This window comes from Pleurodeles waltl, chromosome 7 (genome assembly GCF_031143425.1).
Source record: "Pleurodeles waltl isolate 20211129_DDA chromosome 7, aPleWal1.hap1.20221129, whole genome shotgun sequence".
Taxonomy (NCBI): domain Eukaryota; kingdom Metazoa; phylum Chordata; class Amphibia; order Caudata; family Salamandridae; genus Pleurodeles; species Pleurodeles waltl.
This window is the reverse complement of record NC_090446.1, coordinates 104,371,169-104,393,599: the sequence shown is the minus strand read 5'-3', so window position 1 is coordinate 104,393,599 and position 22,431 is coordinate 104,371,169. Positions and strand designations below refer to the sequence as shown.

The window sequence follows — 22,431 nt, the reverse complement described above, 5'->3', positions numbered from 1 at the left end:
ATTTTTGTATAATGATGTTAATGTCGTTTCTGGCAGCAGCAATGTGTTTAGGTTGGGTTTTACATTTAATTTTTCCATCCAGTCAACTCCCTATATTCTCACCCAACAGTACACAAGAACATACCTATTATGATCTTACGCCTCATGAACGGGCCCACAGATTAGCTATGCAAAATAACTCCTTTGTACGGATGTTGCACTATACTCACCAGGTTGCTAATACTACCGATTGCTGGATATGCGGACAGATTCCCCCTCGTCAGAATGACGGAGGGATGCCACTGGTACCTTTTCCATTTTCATATAATGGTACCTGTGAGGCTTGGTTTGCCTTAATAACAGCGTGCAATACCTCCAATTCCGCATGCCCTGAAGGAGATGCTCGGATATGTAAGAATGGGTGGCCATGGGGAGATCTGAATACCATCCTTAATCAAGTCTGTTATCCCGACGATAATGGAATACCACAGGCTAAGGGGACTATATTCGAAAGTGAAGAGTATAAACAGGAGTATTGGTCTTCCAAATTAGTAAATACCAAGCCTAAAAAGAAAGGCGGACCAACCTCCATATCTGTTTCCAAAATGAAAGGACAGCTGTGTGTCCAGAAGACTGGTATAATCCAGGTAGGACACAGTGAACGTAATATTACTGTGAGTTTCGAGGATAAAGGCCAATCAACATTTCCAGCGTCTAGACATACATATTTTGTCTGTGGAGAGATAGCCTATATACGTCTTCCCCTCGGATGGGGAGGAAGATGCTATATATCTTTCCTATTGCCTCCCGTTTTCCTTGCCCCTCCGATGTATCATAAGGATCGCCTACTCCCTAATGAGAGGCATAAGAGATCTATAGATACTTCGGGGATAGACCAAACAGAGACTACCCTGGAACAGTATACAGACTTCAATAGAGGTTTCTTCTTCTTTATTGGACCGATTCAGAATAGTAAGCTTATCCGTAGGCTTACTCGAACAGTAGAAGCAGTTGTAAATCAGACTATAGCCGCTCTGGGAAATTTGACACAGGAACAATCCGCTATCAGAATGGTAGTGCTTCAAAATTGTCTTGTTCTTGATGTCATACTAGCAGAGAGGGGCGGAGCATGTAAAATTATTGGGTCGAGCTGCTGTGTTTTCATACCTGATAATGCCCCCTCTGTCTATGAGGCTATTTCTAAATTGCACAAAATTGCGTCCAGCTTACACCAGGATCCTGGCAACTGGACCTGGTCAGGATGGTTTTGGGGACTAGTCTCCACATGGGGCTGGAAATTGATTTCTGCTATTGGCATAGCATTGTTTACATTAATGGGATGCTGCCTGTGCATCCAGTGTGGCCCGCCACTCTGTGGATTGTGTGCTACCATGTGCATTTCTAAACCACACATCCAGAAAAAAGAAAATGTTAAGATTATGCTCCAAGATCATATTGATGATCTTATGGCCATCGAAATAGAGGACAATGGTTGCACTCTGGTGCAAGGAGGGAATGTGGAAAAATAGTTTCTCACCCTTCGTGCAACCACTGTTCATTTGATATCAGGACAACCATATTGAATATGGCATCCATTTTGTGAGTGTTTTAAACACCCCGTCGCAGAGGAAATAGGCAGAAAAAGATGCAGCTTGAAAGCAGCTACATTGTGTAATATGCCTAAGGCCGAATACCAGACCGGCCACATACCTGCGGTTAAGCCAATTTTGAGAAAAACTAATTTCCACAGAATAACCTGCAATTGGAACAAGGTCATACCTGCCATTTACTACACACTATTATACGCTTCAGCTGTTTGCACATTTTTGTTTGTAAGCAATCTCCCACTCTTCTCCCCTGAGGCATACAAATGTTTTTATACCTAACTAGTGGAAAATGATTGAACCTCTGCCATTTGTTTGCATGTAGTAGAAAAATGTATAAAAGCTCTATGCTGCGCGAAGTAAGACAGACTACTCCCTAACCCGCTTGGTGAAGGAGCTCTCCCTTAACTCGAGTTATTGAATAAATCCCGATTATTCTCTACAACTCGGACCCCGTCTCTTTCCTTTTTTATTATTTATTTAACCTTACAAGGCAAATTCAGAGGTATTTTAAATTATTTACCACAAACCCCAGCCGCACACGACTAAAGGCCAAGCACGGCGGTGGTTGTATTAAAGTATAGTAATGAAAATTACTATATGTTAAAAATAACATCAAAATTCACTGAAAAAAACTAAGGTTACCGGAACGTTATAGTTAGGAAATAGAATTAAAAAAAAAAATAGAAATTCACTTCAAAAAAACAAAGGTTACAAGCAATAAGGAGAAGGCTGGTGCAGAGCACGGGTGGAGAAGGGGTGCTGGGGTGGGAGTGGGTCTAAAAATTAATAATTTTTTTTTTTTTTAACTTACCTCGCTCTTCGCCATGCCACTCCTCTCCTCTGTCTTGCTGCAGGCAAGCACAGGCTCCCAGCCTGCCCTGTGGCCAATCCTGACGAGGCTCGGAGCAGCATGAGGATTGGCTGGGATCGCCCTGGCTCGTCGATCCCAGGCAGGCTGGGAGCCTGTGCAGGCTCTCTCCACCTCGGCAACACAGTGCCAGGCTGGAGAAAGCCTACTGCGCATGTGAATTTGGCCAGCCCAAGACGGCCAGACAAACATACATGCACAGTGAAGGGGAGCTGCTCGTCACTTCTTGGACCTGTCCCTTTTCACCATGGACCCTGTTTATTATCCCTTCCTGGTGAAAGGTTTACAGCTTCTGCTGCAGCAGGGTGGTGATGCTCCTCCGCCCTAATAGCCGAGCCACCCCTGGTTTCAGGAATATTGTAGTTAGGCTCACATTTTAAATGTATCAACACAGAAATTCACCATTTATAATTCGAGTTATCTCAAGTAATTATAACTTGTGCCCTAAGGTAACTATAACTCGCGCCCTGGGGACTTCAGAGTGGCATTCCATTTGGATGGCTTCATAGGACAGCAGCATTGCCTGTTACTCCTGCCTGCACTTCTTGGGCTTTTTATATAGATGTAATTTTCTTTTGGAATAAACTGTTCCTGCAGTTTATCAATTGGCTTCCTGCATCTTATTTACTTGAGGATTCAACACCCCCCTTGCACTCGCAAACAGCTAAAAAACTTTAACATTGATAAAAACAATAGCTTTTGCATTGCTGAGACCTATTGGCTTTGCTAAGCTTGTTTTAGGTTTAATGTCAAGTATAGGGTGAGGTGAGCCAGAAGTTTTGTTCAACTTGTCTAGACTAGCAGAAGGTGAAAAGATCAGTTACCTTAATGTTTCCTAAACTGTTTGGCACTGGTTTTTAAATATTTAGAAACAATCACAATGTTGATATTGTTTTCTCCCAAAGAAAGATTGGGTAGAGTTGGCTAGGGGTGAGGCCTTTGACACTGTGCTCAAGGGCATCAGTTTACTAATGAAAAGGACATACTGTGCTTCCAGAACATAGCATACCTAGACACAGTCACACACAGAACATAGTGAATAAATAGTGCAATATAAAATGTAATAAATATATGCACTGATAAAGAAGTAAGGTATAATCTCTCCTCGGCTGTGCCCTTAAAATGGATCTTTTGTCCTTAATTGTTGTCCTGGTTTGACCCTTTGTGCTGAATTTTTACACTCCTGGTCCAAATGTGCCTCTATGTCCGGTGATCACCCTATATCTACCTGTTTAAAATGTTAATGGCCGCCACTGATTCCAAACACATACTGTACACTGTGCACCTGTGATCGCCACCTGACCGGTTTACTCTCGGCACCACCGATATTTTAATGTCCCGATCGGAACAAAAGTAAGCAAAATCCCTTAGCCGGTATGTTTAGTTCTTGTCTCTGCATTTTTCAAATAGCAAATGTAAGGAGAAAACAGCTGAGTTAACGATCCCCGACTATTAGTTAAAGGAGACAGAGACAGAAAAGTAATTTACAAATGAATGCCTTCGATTTAGTTTAGAATCCTATTTTGTATCATGCCCGGGCATTTACAGACTCTTAAAACATCAACAAATGACCTCTATTTTTCACTTTGAAAGGTGGAAACCCTGCGTGTAGAGTTCTACTCGTGCGGGCAAGCGCTTCTGTGCCGCACAGAGGCGCAGTAAGCGCTCTATAATTACAAAACAATGCAATGGAATGCTTCTACGTCTCCCTAGGCCCAGGAACAGCTCCCGGATGAGCGATGAGACGAGCGCTGGCAGCAGCCATAGCAACGCCGGACTCGGAGGCAGGCCCGCCCCCTGCCCCTCCCTCCTGCCGCCGCTTCCTTGTCCTCGGCACCCCGCCCTCCCCACTCTCCATCCTCGCAGGGCCCGCCCTCGCTGTTTCGGTTTCGTTTCCGGAATCCGCATTTCTGTCCTTCCCTTCTCCGATCTGTCAGGACTCCGGTGTTTGGGGTGTTCAGTCCGCGCCCCCAGCTCACGTAGGCCCCTGAACCCCCAGTTCACGTTTGCCCTCGCCTCCCCGGCACCGGGGTGCCCTCCCTCCCGAGAGCATGCAGGGCGAGAAGCACTGGCACTGCAGATATGACTCCACCTGGGAGGGAGACGAAGAGGATGAAGATGAGCAGACCGAGGAGAGGCCGAAGGGTCAGGTGAGAGGGGCTGTAGCTTGGTGGGGTGGGGGTGGATTAGTGTCTTGAAGAGGGGGCAGAGCGGCACTTGTGGCCAGAGATTGGTTGGGGTCTCCCAGAAGTGAGGAGTAAGAATGGTTGGGGGCAACAAATATTAGGGGATGGGGTGGGATGTTTGAGAGTTGATTTAGCGGGGCTGTGAGTATGGCGGGGGTCTCAGAAGGGAGTGGTGAGAGGGGCTGACTGAGGTGGTGGAGGAGAAGATGCTGAGGAGGGAGACGGTGGTATGACAGTCCTGGGAGGGGAGGACATCGGATGTGGGTGGCAGGCGCAGTTGATGTAGGGGCCCGTTTGGGGAGTGGGTGGGAAGTAACAGAAGACGGTGGAAGGGAGATCCGAGACGCGAGCGAGTAGGGTTGCTACTGTCACAGGTATTCAGTGACAAGGGAGAAGAGAGCCGGTGGGGATGAGGCACACTGAATACTGAGTTGAGAGTGTGGTCTGACAGCGGGGAGACGGCGAGGGTCGGAGGGATGTCGTACAAAGGGTAAGGGTGAGCGGCTAGTCAGGGGTGTATTTGGCAGCCAGTGAGAAATGTACATGACCCAACGATCCGTGGGAAGGGTTCATGCATCCAACGTGATGCTCTGCATAGAGAATGAGGCATGCCTAGCAGTGGCCTGGGTTGATCCTTTCCAAGTGCCACGCATTATGACATTCCTTCACTTGTACAGGCACTGCATGTTTTTTTTTTTTTTTACCGGAAGTGCACATGGTGCAGGTGCACACTCCTCGCCCTCTACAAAAGGGAGCTATGGTTTCATTTTTATATGCGTGCCTTGGAAACTGCTTTCCACACGTAGGATGGCCGAGAAGTGACGAGGAAGAGATGATTAGATGCACACCAATGTAGCATGTGGATGTTCAAAGGAGTGACCTAGTTTGCAGGCATCTACTTAAAATGCGTAGTGTAGAATGCATCATATGTTTACAGTTGCTGGAATAGCTGCTTGCCGCCTATTACATTAAATGTATTAAAATGCGAGACATCTTCTCCCTGGTTTTATTACAATTGTGCTGATTTTCCACAAAGATGTGCAGTACCTTATCAGATTGACTTCACCTCCCTCAACTTGTCTTAACCCCCCAGAAGACAGTGTGTGAATAATTACTTTCTACATTTAAAATCAGATTTCTTGTTTACATGTTATTTTCCCAGTCAGTGTCGACTTAGTTTTAGAAAATAAATATTTAAAGTATTTGAAAGCCAGGTAACTAATGTAACTGGTTTATTTTTTTAGATGTCACAATTTCTCAGATGGGAAACTTAATGCGAAAATTGACATGTGATAACATCTGTCTAGAATTTGGGGCAGTGAAGGTCTGTTGAGACGGCGTAAGTGTCTTTGCAGTGGGTTTGCGAGGGTCTCTTGTGTGCTGTGTTAATCTCTGTTCAGTCGTGACCGGGACCATTGGTGACCATGTGTGAGTCTCTTGTGTATGTGTAGTCCAAAGCAGCTTTGTCCCCTTGTTTTCTTGCTTTGACCTTATGCTGCTCGATGGTTGTATCTGGCCCATTTTCTATGACCTGGGTGACTCGGATGTATTGGGCAGACCTTTTCACAACTACTGTCTGCTGTGTCTGGACCTGCTGTTGGTGGTTGCTGGTGTGGAGACCAGTGATCTTCTTCCTTTTATGCCTGCCATTAGCCAAGACTGCTTTTTGCAAAACATTTCTCAGAAGAATACACTCACATGCATACTAGGCATTTTACTCAGCCCACTTTATCCATTGGTCTGTTGTAGTGCCATTTACATGTTTCTTCTGTCCACCACAGCATACTGCACATGACAGTGAGTCAGCCAACTTCAGTCTCTGATGCCCTCGCTGAGCGACATCATTTTATCTCCGCAATTTATGCATCACCTAAAAAAATAATCTCATTCCGTACTAGGGTTGGGTGTGCCAATGTGGCCCCCCTCTTTTTTTTTTTAAAAAAATTTGCAATTCAAAGGTGGTCACCAGTACAGGCGTGTAAAGATGCACTGGAGGTCATCTTTAGAATCCTTTTTGTAATAGTGTTATACAAAAAAAAAATCAAAGATGTCTGACTGTGGGACTGCATGCCTTTTCACGCACCGGCAGCCAACTTGGAATGGTAAAGTATACCAAGGGAAATATGAATTGGCTCCGTACTTAATGGCATTGCCCGTGCTGGTTGGCATTTCATATCGAGTCCGAGTAACAAATCCGGGATCAGTGCGACCAAACCACTTGTGTCCATACGTTTCATGTGTGCTATGGTGAGGGCCAAGAGCCTCATGTGATATCCCATACAAAACAAGGGGACACACAACCACACCAGTTGGGCTAGCTCACCTTAGGGGGTGGGCTCCATGCAGTGGTGTGGGTAAGGCAGGCATCATGATTGGATGATTCCTAAGATTCTGAGGGATGGGAAGGGCCTCAGGCTTTGGCACAGTTGACAACAACTCGAGGCCCTAGAGCAACCAACAAAGGGGCAACGGTTCACTCCAGAGTTTCTGGAGGTCTTTCCTCCATGGTTGTAACCTTGGCATATCACATGGAAACACTCTCTCGCAGGGGAAATGTTGAAAGAAGGGGCAAAGAGGCAGTTTCAGAAATAGGCAGCTTCAAGTGTAGAACCACCTGGCCCATTCCTTCCTCGGTATATATATTTTTTTCTCAAATTTCTGTTTATTGAAAGTTTTACATGTCCAAGAAAACACAACCTTAGCAGTAGCATACAGTAATCCATAGTCTCGACAATCAAAACCTTGGCGATGAAGACTATCAAGGCGACAAACAGGTGAGGTACGGGCAATTGGCATATTCCATACTTCAAATGACACGGGGCAACCCTTCAGCATAATGGGAGAGGGCTCACATGAAAGTCATGGGCAAAGGTGGATTCTAGGGAGAGCATTCTTCCTCCGTATTGACTTGCAAAGCTTTAATGTAGTTAAAGGTGCACTGGTCTCAAAGGTCTTTTGTATATGCTAAAGCTGTCCCACTTGGTAATTGGACAGTTGTTTACTTAAGTACAGCTGAACACTTTGACGGAACCAACAAAATTCAGTGCATCTTTCTTTCTCTACAGTTTAGTCCCATGATGAGGTGTCATCCCTTACTATTTGCATCGTCTCAAAATCCAGGGAGATAGGAAACTTCCATCACTGTACAGAGAGTATATGTTTTTTTTCCTCTGATGTCAACAAGTGGTCATGGCCTTTAGGCTAGAGGCAAACCATGTGACGTGCTTAGACGGGAGAGTTAGAGAGAGAGAGAGAGAGAGAGAAAACAAAACAAAAAGAAAGATAAGCTTAAGGCCGCTGACGAAGACCTGAGCTGTCTAGCGGGCGTATGGAAGGAGGCTAAGGACATTAGCAGAGGAGGCCCTCTATTGTGTAGGGACCTGTGGACACAACACAATGTTTTAAACTTTATACGTTGTTCCACTGGGAGCCAATGAATAGAAGAGATAGCCGCTTTGGCCAATAGGTGTCTAGATATATTTAAGAGAAGACAGGCTGAATCATTCTGCACCGCCTGCAGCTTTCTGATCACGCACTTCGGGGAGCTAAGGTACACTGCGTTATCATAGTCCAGCCGAGAGATGATAAGGGCCCGGACAATAAGACAATAAGGGCCTCATTACGACCCTGGCGGCCGGTGGTACACCAGCAGTGTATTATGACCGTGGCACAATAGCCACAGCCATACCGCCGGCCCCTCCAACTGACCACCAGGCTTCCACCAGCCGGTCGTACTCCCCAACCGCCAGCCTGTTCATGGTGGTAAACACCACCATGGAAAGGCTGGCGGCAAGGAGGTCTCAGGGTGCCCCTGGGGGCCACTGCACTGCTCATGCACTTGGCATGGGCAGTGCAGGGGCCCCCAGGCAGAGCCCCATAATGCATTTCACTGCCCGAATTTCAGGCAGTGAAATGCGCGACGGGTGCTGCTGCACATCAACATTGCCGCCAGCTCTATTACGAGCCGGCAGCAATGTTGACGTGACCTTTCCGCTGGCCCAGCGGACGGAAACAATGTTTCCGTTCGCTGGCCCAGCGGAAAAAGTCATAATAGGGAGCCACAAATACCACCAGCACTGGCGGTATAGTGGTGCCCGCAAGTTGTAATGAGGGCCTAAGTGTATTTTCTACAAAAGGAAGAATTTTGAAGACCTTCCTTAGGAGCCTCAGCAAACTAAAGCAGTTAGAGGAAATCATTTTTACATGGTAATCTGTGGTAAGCCCAGGTTGATATTTCCCTTGGGGGAGGCAAGTTTCCTAAGGATTCCAGAATAAGAGGTTTAAGCCCCAACCTGGGACTGTGTCCTAGTATCATTACTTCGGTCTTGTCTCCTTTTAAGCTTAAGCTTACCTTCAGACCATCATCCAGACACATCTTGCAGGCAAGGGGTAAGTGAGGAACAGTCAGTGCTGGAGATGGTGGACAGTGAGACTACCAGCAGAGTGTCGTCTGCGTAAGACACCAGAGAGAGGCCGTAGGGCTTTAATATCTCTGCCAGGTGTGCTCCAGAGTCCAGGGTTTGGCCATAGCTGTCTTCAGAGATGGCCACTCGCAAGAACTTTTTTTCTGGCAAAAAATCCTCTTTCAAATTTGTGTAGCTTCTCTTTAGTGCCAGCTGAAGTGCAAAGCCTTTGTCCCACAGAGTCAGTGTTCATTTTATGCTCATGTTGATATGGACACTGGTAGAATCTAGAGATAACCAAAGCAAGCAAAGAGGTGATCCTCAGTTTTTGAATTTCTACCCCAATCACGTGGAAGTACATCTTCAGCCTTTGTCCTTTCCTTTCATTAGCAGATGGTTGTAAGGCTCTTTAGACGTTTCCTTGGTTGTTAAGCGAACGTCAGTACATCAGTCAGGGAATTTGGGGTTTGAGTTGAGACATCTGAACCCTGGTTTCTGCTCCCGACATAGCTGGCTATAGCTGCCCAGGGACAATCAGCATAACACCCTGACGGGTTTCAACCAGTAATACTTCTTTCTACAGGTATTACATTCTTTTTTTCACCTTGAGAAAATATGAACTATGTGTAATAGTTTAATCAGCTGGCAAAATACCAGCCACAAATTCCACACCACAAGGAATGACCAAGTTCCTTCTCTAAATAGAGTTTTTTCATTGGCATGGATTTGGGAAGGGTTTTGACTGCCACCTCGGAATAGAGCAGTAGAAGCATACCTAGTTTTTAGAAGACATTCACCATGGCGTACGTGTAAGGTGTACCTTTTGGAGTACCTATTTTTTTTTTTTTAGGATTTCAGATGGAAAGAATTGTTCTTGGTCTAATAGTTTACAGAATGTTGGAGATTATTTTTTAAAGAAGAAACAAGCAGTCTCTATTTATATAGGTTGGTAGGAGCATAGTAGCAAGAATTCTAGTATTCAGGATTCCCTTTAACATGTAAGGCCTTTAAACTCTTATCCGGCCTCCATTGCTCCTTCTTATGACCTCAACAGGTGAAGGCGAGGGGTTAATGGCATTTGCCCAGTATTTTAATCTCTTACCATTTAGTGCGCCTCTTCATCTACTCAAAGAGGAGTAGGCTGTTGGCAGTATGTCTTGAGAATTAATCAGCAACTCTTGATTATGGGCATTTAAGGCAAAAAGAAAAGATCTGAGGATCAGTGTAGGGTTGTACTAGAAACAGTAGGTAAGCTGAAGGGTTCTGTCACAGTTCTAATACTTTTCACCTCAGCATCTCTATAGAATGAATGTCTACTGTACTCTCACTTTGACACCTTAAGGCTTTCACAGAGCCTTAGTGTATTTGTCTGCTCTCTCGAGGGGTCCCTGTCTAGGTTTTAACTGAAGAGGTTCAAGTATAACAAACTTTAGTAGAAGGGCAAATGCTATCTTAGATCATTTAATTTTGAAAATTCCAGCAGATGGAGACGTAAGTTTGCCTCAGTCCAGATACGAAGTAACATCTTCCTTATTTCCACATCGCAAACGTGTGTTGGGTGAAAATTCGTGAAGATGGTTGGTCAAAACCCATTTGTAAAGTTTGTGAAGACCAGTCACCATACACTTTCTGTTTAAAGTTGGTTTATCTTTTTCCTTCCTATTCTATGCTTTGAGGTCCTCTGTTGTGGAACCCACTGATGTGCGAATGGGGAGGATGTCCAGATCACCCTGAATTTCACATTGTTATTTCGTTTTATTTGTTTATAGTGGATTGTCAGATGGAATCAGGCTTTCTTCGTTTTCGCTTACCTACTGAAGTTACTCAGCTGGATTAAGTGGCCCTGGTTAATATTCAGAGGAAAGGAGAATGAGGTAATCTGGGAAGGGGGGCAGCTCACCTCCACAGTGAAGATCTGTCACAAACCTCTTTTGAGCCTCTGCTCCACGGTCCTTATTCTGGTTGCTCCTTGAATTTGGACTTCGATTTGATTTGGCAAGATCAACTGTAAGCTGTAATTGATGGAAGACTGAACTTGTCTCGTGAGCTCTTTTTGGTCATGTGAATTGATGATGTAAAGCACAATGTTTGAGGGTTTCAAGAAAACTCTCCACCCAACATAAAAGGGGTTGAACTCATTGAGCTCAAACCACAGCCCATCTCAAATAGGACTCTCGTGTGATTTCTCTAATAGTGAGCTTCTGAAACAGTCAAACAGCGAATATGAAGAAAAACATGTTTGACTAGCTAAACTACCAACCTGGTTCCCAGAACTTAACCATGCGCCAACTGGCAGCCTGTAAAATACTACAGCATGACAGCAGTGACAACAATAAGTGGCTTTATAGCTATGATACCCTAAAGGACATTCAGATTACAATATCGGATGCAAGAGAAAGACAAACAGTACTGCCACAGACACCTTATCCAGTTCCTTTAAGCACTTACAAATAAAATACACATTATCATAGCTCATATACCCCAGGAAAAATCTCACACAGAAGACACACACATACCCAAACCACTAACGAACAAAGGCAGTATACTTTATAATCAAGGGACCTACCGGGCACTGTTAGTACCAGACCTTAAAAACCCCCACCTTGCATATCTGCAGAACCATGCACTGCAAAACTCCTGAGCTCTACAGTCTAATCTCTAAACAAGTGCTTCCTCATAATACCTACATCTTCATTCACACTGTGTTCTCGCTCCTCAAAACCATCTCTGGCTTGCAGAACCTTGCTCTACATTATGTAAAGTCCATTCAATTCCTGGCCATTTTTTGCGATGTACAGTTTACTCCAATTCTCCTTACTGAAAAAATAAATACCACATGACCTTCACAAGTCACTTGTATTTTTTTATACATTATTTTATTTACATTTTTAGAACTGGGACATCATTTAAATTGTGTAGAAGCAAATAGTAACAAGAATATATAGTCATATATACAACACATTATAGTGCAGAATACAGCATAACTCCCTGTAAAAGAAAGTAATGGCTATTCTCCTAACCTTATTTGCATTTTCCTGTCACAATTAATTAATTAGAATTGTCCTACCCATGCACCCATATCTTGTACTGTTTATGGTGGTGATTCATTGCTTTCTAGATTGTGAATTCAGTTGAGTCACATCTGTCCATTGTCTTCCACCACTCCTATAAAAGAGGCACAGCCGTAGACCTTCAATATTTGTCGATGTCTTGTTTGGCCAGGAGGAGCTGTTGCTTCACCACTGTGTGTTGCCTGCTTGTATATCCTTCAACCTCCATAATGCCCGAAGCAATATCTAATGGGATTGGGTGACCTACCGTCCCAGATCCATCCATCCCTCCTTAGTGTTGAAGATGGTTAGCTTTAGAAGTAGGATGATCTTTAATCTGGTGATGCGGCAAATTCAAATGCAATTTCTGAAATACCCTGCATCATTAAGAAGTAAAACCACGAATTTGGGAACAATTGGTGGAAGCTCTGAAAGATAAAGATCAGTTATCCCTGAATGAACCCACAGAGACCATACCAACAGCCACCCACCATGAGTAGACACCTCCCTGAAGAAAGTAATGAATTGCCTATTAGAAAAACTGGTTCAGGGAGGATATCGAACACCTGTAGATGAATACACGCACATATACAGATCGCACATGACATGATACAATTCAAGCAAGGGGTGGCGGCACAGGGGTAAGAAGGAAGGAGAGGGGGATTACGTGCAAAATGTTCAGAAGCACTCTGGGTTTGTCTGTTGTTATACTAAAACTGCCAATAAAATCTGTTAAAAAAAAAATCATTAAGAAGTAATACTATTTTATTTATATCTGGCAGTGATAAATGACAACTACCACTTTCTGATGAACATTCATAAGGTCAACACTGTGCCATAACCAGCGATACATACATGTTACCCTTTGCGCTTAATCTTAATTTTTGTCCACATGTATGTCATTACTTGGCAAAATATCACCGGGTTGAAGCACTGTTTCTGGCCATTTGTTTCTCAATTAGAACTTTAGGAATTACTGTGGTTTCTGAACTTTTCAGCGGCTCTGTATAATATGCATGTTTTATGGGATTAGGATTACTGTATTTCTGTTTGCAACAACAGAGTACACATGTTTTAAGTACTATTCCCTATGCATACATAACTGGATGCAAACATTCTTTTAATATGTTACCTTTCTAATTGCTAAGCATTGACCAATGAAGTCTTCGTCATTACCGCCCAGAAGTCCCAATAGTTCTAAATATGGAAACCCATTCCTCCAACAACATAGGTGTTTCTCTAGAAATGGACTACAATAAGCAGGCAGAGCTACAGATTGCAGGTGTGATTTCAGGTCTGCAAATCATGCCTTAAAGCACACCTCATGACCACCCCTGTCAAAAGTTGTGAAAGTATACTGCCTCCACGGTTGCCTAAAATGCACCCCATTTCACAAAAACTTCTGTGCCTCAAAGCCTTGAAAGGTGCCTTCTGCCAATGAATTGCCTGTGTCATTAAGAGGTAGTAATGCATTCATACTTTAAAGAGAAGGAATATGTAACTAGTCTGAAAACAAAACATTGTCATTAAAAGTGATGCTCGTTCCTCATGCGCTGTATGCAGCTCCTACTGCAAAGTGCTCCACCTTTTGCAGAAGAGCGCTACTCCAAAGGGTAGTTTTCTCCACTAAGCTGAAAGCAGCTCACACTCTATGGATAATGTGGTCTACTTTGCATGAAGCACTGTTTCATCAGCTGCTTTTGTTAGATGGTACTTTGGCATGCAGATCCTCCAAGCTTGCATGGTTTCTATAGCCAACATTACCTGCTCAGACCGATACCGCCTCAACACCGACATTCTGCACAGCACTCAAAACCTCTGGTGAGGTTTTTCTACCAGTGTCATTAACAGGAAGACTGTTCAGAAAGAAGACTCACAGTACTGGAGTGGATTTACCATGACACGTGAAGGGCACTCTTAGTTAAGCCATTCACCGCAAAAATTTAGTGGACTTCTTCAATGCTCCACCCATCATAAAGAAGTAAAATAAGTTTACCAGAAGGTAAAACAGCTGCCAGAGAACAATCTACAGAATGCTACAGCATGCATACTCTGAGCACCAGGAGTATATATCATGGCTACAGCAGTGTGATGAACATGCCAAAAAAAAAAAAAAGGCGGAGAGAATGTATCTGCAAAGGAAGGCACAAGCCCATTGGAACACGAGCCACAACATCTCTCCAGTGATTGGAACTGAGCGTGTATTTCCTTGCCCGGAAACATGCATCACTTAATGGCAACGCCAGAGGTCCTTCTAGAATAAGGATCCTTTTGAGCGTTCTGAAGAGTTAATTTCTGTTCACTCAATGAGTTGATCTGACTCAAACCTTTGGGAAGGCCTTACTTGGTCATTTGCATTTAAGGTGGGGTAACTGCCAGGTCATTTGTGTAGATCTTTGAAATAACCTCTTAGTTTCTTTTAGGATGCTGATGAAGGAGAAATATTCTGCAACAGAAACCGAGGTGACGCTGTCCCAAAACCACTTCATAAGCTGTTTTGTGAATGACCAGTACCACAGTACATCGATCATCTAAAAATAGCCTTTTGTGGCATATTGGCCGTCTGTAGGATACCCATTGAGCCATTATTTTTGCAGTAAACTCTTTGAGCAAAGAGGCCTGATAACTTCCGGGGAACAAATATAAGCTTTTTATTAAATATTTTTTGTGCTTTGTTTGTAGGGAAAAAATACACACGACAAGAAAAATACCCAGCGGATGAATGAGGTAAGAGTTGGTTTAGAGCTTCTTCTCTTAAGTTGCTTATTCATATCATGCTTGATCTTGCACAGTAACCCTGGTCTGTGATTCATAGTACAGCTGTGGGGTTGTCTTATAATTTGTGTAGATGAAAAGTGCTCAGATGGCTAATGTGACCATTTGTCTTACATACTTTGCTACTCCTTACCGGACACCATATACAAACGGTGTCTCATTGTTTACAAGAATTATTCGTGATAGAGCAAGAGTTCATATTGACATTGGGTCCTTTTCTTGTTGTTTGCTTGGGATGCACCTGGTATTCACACAAGATTTTCTGTGATGATGGTTCTGTTTATCACTGTTTTTAAGAGGTGTTTATAATCTGGATAGGAAAACGCATATGAAACAAGTGTGTTTTTCTCACTCTGTCTCTCATTGTTTGTTAGGTTTCTTAATGTCCCTGACTGTGCTACCCAAGAGAGAACTCTGGATGTTTAAGTTTGATAAGTGTTGCACAAGGCCAAGACAAGACATATCCTTGTGATGTACTTCATGGTTGTTAGCATTTGTAAGGGCACTCCTTTAGATGTAGCACTCATAACTAAGAATATATGCTTGTATTTTTATGTATCTGACAGACATTCAAAGTTGTTAATTATATGATATAGGCAAGGAGTCTGCTTTGTAAGTTGGAGAATTGCAAACGGGTGGTGAAAGAATTCAGCATCAGCACCCAGACAGTGCCAAGGGCCAAAGAGAGAAGAAGAATTGTGTGTCTGGAAACAAGTTAGCTGATGAGTAGTGTTCGATAGGATTAGAACCACCTAGGCTAAATTTTGGTGTGTATACCAGGTGCAGAAATTACATATTTGCCAGAGCTAAGGCTCTCGAGCCTGAAACATGCACCTGTTTCAGGATTTTTCTTTAATTGTTCCTAAAAGGTCCAACTTCAAATAACTTTTCTTGTAAAGTATTTTTGGAGTTATCTTTCTAAATTAGAACTAAGATGTTCAATGACGTTTGCCCTTTTGTTCACAGATTCCAGGACATCACTCTCTTTTCCCCCACTTCTCAGTTTTCAATGAATTTAATATGTACAATAGCAGTCTTGCCAAATGACTTATGTATTTGTGATTACAGAGGTGTCTAGATGAGAAATACTGTATATAAAAATATATGCAGCAGGCAGGAGACATACATAAATGGATTGCCTTGTTTAAAAAAAAGAAAACTAAACTTGAGCAGTAGCAACAATTAATTTATCAGCGCTATTTGTAAGCAAACACAGATATTGAACAGACATGTCTAAAAACTACAGTGATGCACAGGCAACAATATACATATTTAACAGATGATGACAGTACCAGGTGATGATAATTCTTTTCTCCCTAGACTCATTAGATCATTCTTCAGGGCTATTTTGAATTCCTGGAGCGCTGAGTGTGCCCGGATTACTGTGAGAAGGGGTCCTAGAAGGTGAAACGATTAGAATATTGATAAAGTCTTTGGAGTTTGGGTGATGTTAGAAGATTTTGATTTGTGGATCTAAGATTGCGAGTTTCAGTGTAGCAGGTTACGGAGTTGCAAAGGTTGTCTAGTGATTGATGATTGTTTTAATCCTTAATAAAAGAATCAGCAGTTGTGGAGGGCCTTGCTCTTGGCAGAGAACTAGAGACCTTGATGGCAGCAAGCCGTGGTAGGAGTGTGTTCTGGAAGTTTGCATAAGGTGCGGGTATTGAAGTTAGGAACATTATCTAAGGGGTGGAAAGAGCTCTTGGTGAAGCACACTTGCAAACTTTTGCAGAACTGTAGCTTACTGATTACCAGTGAGTCGATTAATTCTCTGGTAATGTGGAACTAAATAAATGACCTAAAGCCTCGTCCCAACTGAAATTTGTTTAGGATGTTGAAATTCTGTATTGCATATTGAAAATCTTAGTGAATGCTAGAAACTCCTATTGAGAGCCTAAACTCGAGTTGCAGGCTGAGGTTTCTTTCGAGAAAGATCAATTGAGCAAAAACCGATGACCTGTTTTCTTTTCCCTACAGGGCACCTTTCGACATCGCAATATGCGAGCAGCACAGGACATGCAAAATTACAGACATGGATATCCGGTATGGCTTTGTAGATTTTGTGGTATCTCCCCCAAATGCTGTGCACCCATGGCTTTCCAATCCATGAGGGTTCTTGGCCATTGTGATTGAACTTAGTAATGTCTAATGCCATTGATGAAGATGTCATATTTTTCTATACTCTGCGGCCTTTCTTGGACTGTTTTCACACTTCCCTTGGGCTTTAGGTGCAGATAGGTTATATAAGTATAAAGTTATGATAAAATCCAAAATATGTCATCAGACCATTTACCCAGGCTGCACCCAAATCTTTTGAAATCTTTCCAAAGCATTCATACTTTTAAAAACATTTTTCCAAAACATAAACTTTTTGCTGTTTCTTAATCCCATAGATTAAAATTTGGAGGATCTTTCATTTAAAAAACAAACAAAAAAAAGCAATTATAGATCTGGCAACCGGCGTACTAATAAACCACCACCTACACATTCCAAGGTGTTTTGAGCTTCCTATTAATATTGAATTTGCTTCACCGATCACACTTCTACTTGTAAGTTTATTTACTTTCCTGATGGAGAGACTATGCGGAAGTCATATGAACCCATATTCCACACCCTAAACCACTAGAACATCAATCTGGTGTGTACTGGTTGCATATATGTAAGTAAACAGGTGTAATAAACCCCAAAAACAACCAGTGGGCAAATATTTGCATTTTCTTCAGATTAGCCCTGTCTAAGGCTCTTAAGTTACTATCATAAGCATTAGACCATACAGAAGGATTCTTATTTAAATCAGTTTCTTTATTCAGTTGTATATCTTTCCCTAAGCAAAACCTCCATATAGTCTGGATCCTACAGAGCCCACACAGGGTGCCCACCCTTCAAGGTGCATGAATTACAGCGCTGTTCTGATAACTTTTAACCTTACGACAAAGGCACGTAGGAAGGCCCTGTGCATTCACTGACAGAACAGACAATCTAGTGAATTAAATCCTAATCTAAATTCTTTAATTTGGACCATTAATTAGCCAAAGCACAGGATTATCAGTTCACTACATACATTAAGGTACATACTATTTATACCATATGAACATGCACAGGCCATATATGTGTAGACTAAGGATTGCCACCGGGTTACAGAGGATTGGCTGGGCCGAAATCAGCCTCCACCAGCAAGACACTGTCCTAAAGATTAAAGTGATGGGAAAACATCCCCATTTGCATCTTGGGGTATACAATGAACTGCCTACAGTGAGGCCACCATCTTGAGCAGTTGTGCACATAGTTGCTTTGAATTCTGAATTTCACACAATACAGTAAAACAAGCATCTGCCATATACAACAGATCTCCACACATAAGACTCAGCTATGGGGTCCTGGGGGTGGTACTGGAGATATCTTTACAATGGAGAGCCAAAGGCGGTGTCCACAGTAGGGGCACAACTAGAAAATGCCTGTACCTCTCAACTATATTCACTATTAACCTCCTCTTAAATCAAGATGCAAGCCACTAGGTGTCTGTCTGTTGGCAGACTGGGTACAGGTGGCATTCCTTCAGGTTGTGCTTTATTCAGGGTTGACAAGTCAGCCTGTAAGTGGAGATTCCCACCTTTTGTTCAAAATAGATGTCCAATGCTCTAGTAATGATCACCCTCCCTTTTTCTGATTATTTGACTGTTGACCAGTAATGAAATATGCTTTATCTAAATCACTGTCTTTACCAGTACATGCACTTCGACATTTTGCACACCATATTGAGTGAAGAAAAATGTGGTTCTAGCTGAGAAGATGCAATACTGGTTTGCTGAGATCCTCCATTCTCCCCTCATCTTTTCTTTTCCAAGAATCAAAGCTGAGGAATACTGTCCCGCTTCAGGAAGTAATTTGAATGTTGTCTGAACAACATCGTCTGGACATTGTAGAAACACTTCTTGTCGGGCAGGAACGTCACCTGGTGCTTGCAGTAATTTCTGTATCCATATAGAAGGCACGTCATACGTCACTTCTATTTCTAATTCTTATAAATGAGAAGTGTTACTCTTTCCTAATTTATAGGTACTCACTTTACTAACCACAGAAGGATTGATGGCTGAGTGTACCGGATGGCAGTATACCTTGTGCTCTGCTCATGTAACATTAGAAAAACATGGTCCACCCTTGGTGGACAAACTTATATTCAGCCTCTGAGAGAAGAAAAGAGTGCAGGTCATAAAGAGCTGAAAAGGTGCAGCACTGGTCAACTTTCCTTGCAATGTGAGGTGTCAAGGAGACATAGGTGATGAGGATACTTACAACTCCTTTTGTCTTTTTACCCATTTCCAGTATAGGATTCTTAGGTGGCTTTGTTTTGATCCGTCATAGATTGGCTTATGTCAGTGCTGGACCTTGGGGGTGTACTGCAGTTTGGGCTTTTGAGATTCCCGGTGCTATAACGATCAAAACTGCTGCATTCCACAGCAATGTGGGCCATGGAAGATTCTCATTACATGTCTAGACCTGTACCTATTCTGGTGCCCAAATGTTGCCCACTCAGCCCATCCTCGCTGCTGATAATCTGTGCCTTTGACCCCAAGTCCTCTAATATGCAGCAGGTAACCTTTGCCGCCACTCCCATGGTCTTTATAAAACGCAAAGAAATTGTTTTGAGGGGATGGAAAAATGCTTGTTTTACTAGATGGGCTTCCTATCGCCCACAAGATGAAACTGAAGCAGGCAATATCTAGCCTTTTTTTAGTGAATACTCCTATAGTCAAGACAGAAATTAATAGGAGCAAAAACAAAATATATGGAAAAAAGGGGGCTAAATTTACCAATTACTTTTCAACAATTACACTATTAATTGTTACTGGACACATATTTTTTCAGCAAGCCATAATAAATGTTTTCAAATTCATAGTTATGCTGCACCGCTATCACCAACAATAACGATATTTGAAATATTTGAACTAGAAAAATCAAGAAAACTCATTCTGCGATACAAAAGATTCCTTGTAACTTTCTGGGTTATCAACGCCTAATCTTTGATACTTCCTTAGGTTCTCACTAACCCAACTTTAGAATGGTTGAGGCCTAGCTTTTATGACAAAAACATGTTTGTCCTGTGAACATTGCTGCCTCTACCAACGATTGTCAGTTTTATCACGATAAAGAAATATAAAGGTGACTACAGTAACTACAGTTGCACATATATAGGTTCCTGAAACAACTAGAGGAAATATAAATTACAGTATAGCATATTACAACACATCTCCCTCCCACAATTAATGAAAAATGTAGTCCTTATGCTATGTGGCACTGTTTTTCTCCTCTCAGGTCGCTAAAATCTCCAGTGCTTTGGACTAACAAGGAATTTTCGCAGCGAGGCTGGCAAATATGAGGCAAGAATAAGAAGAGCCTAGCCATTTTCCATACCTTGCCATCTAATGTAACAACATTCCTTCAAACTTTTATTACTGTCAGTGGTTTGGGAAATGTGCTGCCTTCTTTCTGGCGTGAATTAGGTAGTTTAACTACAACCCATTGTCACACTTTCTGGTGTCCGGTGTCCAGCTTTAGCCCTGTGTTTCCATTTGTACCTGTCTATGTATTTCTTTTGATACTGATGGACTTTCTCACTTGCTTCCTCTCTGAGTGCCCCCCATCTAGGTTTACCCCCTTTCAAACAATTTGGATCCAACTTACTGCCCGAAGGTCTCCCTTTCAACAAAAAGAATGGAGAAACCCTTGTGATGGCATTGGGTGCAGTATGATATGACCACACCATCTTCTTGGGGCTATCTCCAGTGGTTCTCCAGATTTAGCGGCAAGTAGCAAATATTCATTAATCGTGCGGTTTACTCTTTCCACTTATCCATTAGCTCTTAGACAGTACAGAGCCATTCTTTGGTGCAGAATAGACATGTCTGCCAGCAACATCTCTATAGCCTCAGCCATGCAACTGGTTATCAAAATTCCTGTCATGATGACAAGGAAAGTAATTAGATCCTGGGTGGTCATGTGGTTCACTGTTTCTGTGACTATCCAGTGTGAATGATAATCAGCTAATACCAAGATGTGTTTCCCCACCCAGGTAGAGTAACGTAGGGAACCTATTATGTCTAACCCCAGTTTATCCCACTGTTTCAGGGGTACTGTCACAGGTGAAATGGATATTTCTTGGGTGTGCTTAGTTTTATCACTCATTGCACATCTTACACATTCTTTTACCTTGGTTTCAACCATGCTATCCATTGTGGGGAACCAATAAGTGGCTCTGAGCTTTAGCTTTGTGATGTTTCATCCCAGATGATCCTCATGAGCTATATCGACAAATTTGTCCCACAACTCTGTGAGTGGTACGATTCTCTCCTCTCATTACCATGTCATTGTACATGCTTAGTTCCATGTGTACATCCCAATAGATTCTGAGTTCTTCCTGTAGATCTTTTGGTTTAGATAACCACCTCTTGATTATTTTCTCTCTGAGCAATTTTAAGATGGGGGTGTCCTTAACCTCTCTCTCTCCCAGTCCTCTTTTACCAGACTGGGATTTTTAACACACAGAACTGAATCTTGGAAATCTTGCTTTCTTCTCACCTACCTCTACCCTAGGTAACATGGTCAGGCAGCCGCCAGCTACATTTAATTGCCAGGCACAGGTTCAATTATAAAATCAAGTTCTTCTAGACCTAACAACCCTTTAGCTATGCGCGGAGTGGTGTTGCCTCTGTCTTTAGATGGAAAAAGATAAGTGAGGAATTTGTGATCAGGCATTCCCCAAAGAAAGGTGACTTTGCCCAGTAGCAGGCTAAAGCCTCAGTTTAATATTGGAATAGTTGTATTCTGTTTTTCTCAGTGCTCCTAATGGAAACACTATTATTCTTTCTTTTCCATCAACTACTTGCGATAGGGTTGCACCAAAATCCTAGCCACTATCATCGAAAGTGAGTATTGTCTTTCTTTTTATGTGTAAGTTTCCTAGATTAGGGGCATTCACTATGGCTATCTTTACAGCTTCAAAGGATTTTTGGTAGTCATGATCCCAATTGATAGAGTTTTAATAGGACCCTTATTATTGCAGTCACTTCTGAAAAGTTCTTAACAAATTTGGCCATAAATTCTGCCAAACCAGAAAGGATTTAAGTTTGTCTTTATTGGTGGCTGAACAGCCACTACCAAATTCAATTTGGGCTTAACCGCATCTTTAGATATGGTGTGACCCAAATACTCCACTGAACACACACCAGTCTGGCACTTAGCTGTCTTTAGTGTCAAACCTTGAATACCTTTCTCAGTGTGTGGGTGTGTGCAGTTTCCCTGTCCCCATACTCCAAATATAGTCTTGGAAGATCATCACATGCTCTACCTTCTAAAAGATTCTGCATGATTCTCTGGAAAACAGTCACCACAGAGGCCAATCCGAAGGGCATTCTGCAGAACCTGAACTCTCCTGTACACTCCATGTGGGGTTATGGAAAATGTGAGAGCTTTGGAATCCGGATGTAATTCTATTTGATGGTAAGCAGAGGACAGAATGATCACACTAAAACATCTGACTTCAGCTATCATACTTATAATTTTGCT

General features: G+C 42.6%; 1 protein-coding gene across 2 annotated transcripts in view; it reads left to right on the top strand.

Annotated features, from left to right (window-relative positions):
- Positions 1-4,325: 4,325 nt before the first annotated feature.
- The window catches only part of OGFR (opioid growth factor receptor), a 136,137-nt gene continuing 118,031 nt past the window's right edge, over positions 4,326-22,431 (top strand). The window contains exons 1-4 of one of the 2 annotated variants that reach the window (XM_069243181.1): positions 4,367-4,604; positions 10,813-10,917; positions 14,776-14,820; positions 16,846-16,911. In XM_069243181.1, coding sequence (XP_069099282.1) covers positions 4,506-4,604; positions 10,813-10,917; positions 14,776-14,820; positions 16,846-16,911 — 315 coding nt within the window. In that variant the 5' untranslated portion in view covers positions 4,367-4,505. Of the gene's footprint in view, positions 4,605-10,812; positions 10,918-14,775; positions 14,821-16,845; positions 16,912-22,431 lie in introns of both variants that reach the window. The other variant, XM_069243182.1, reaches the window with a different exon arrangement.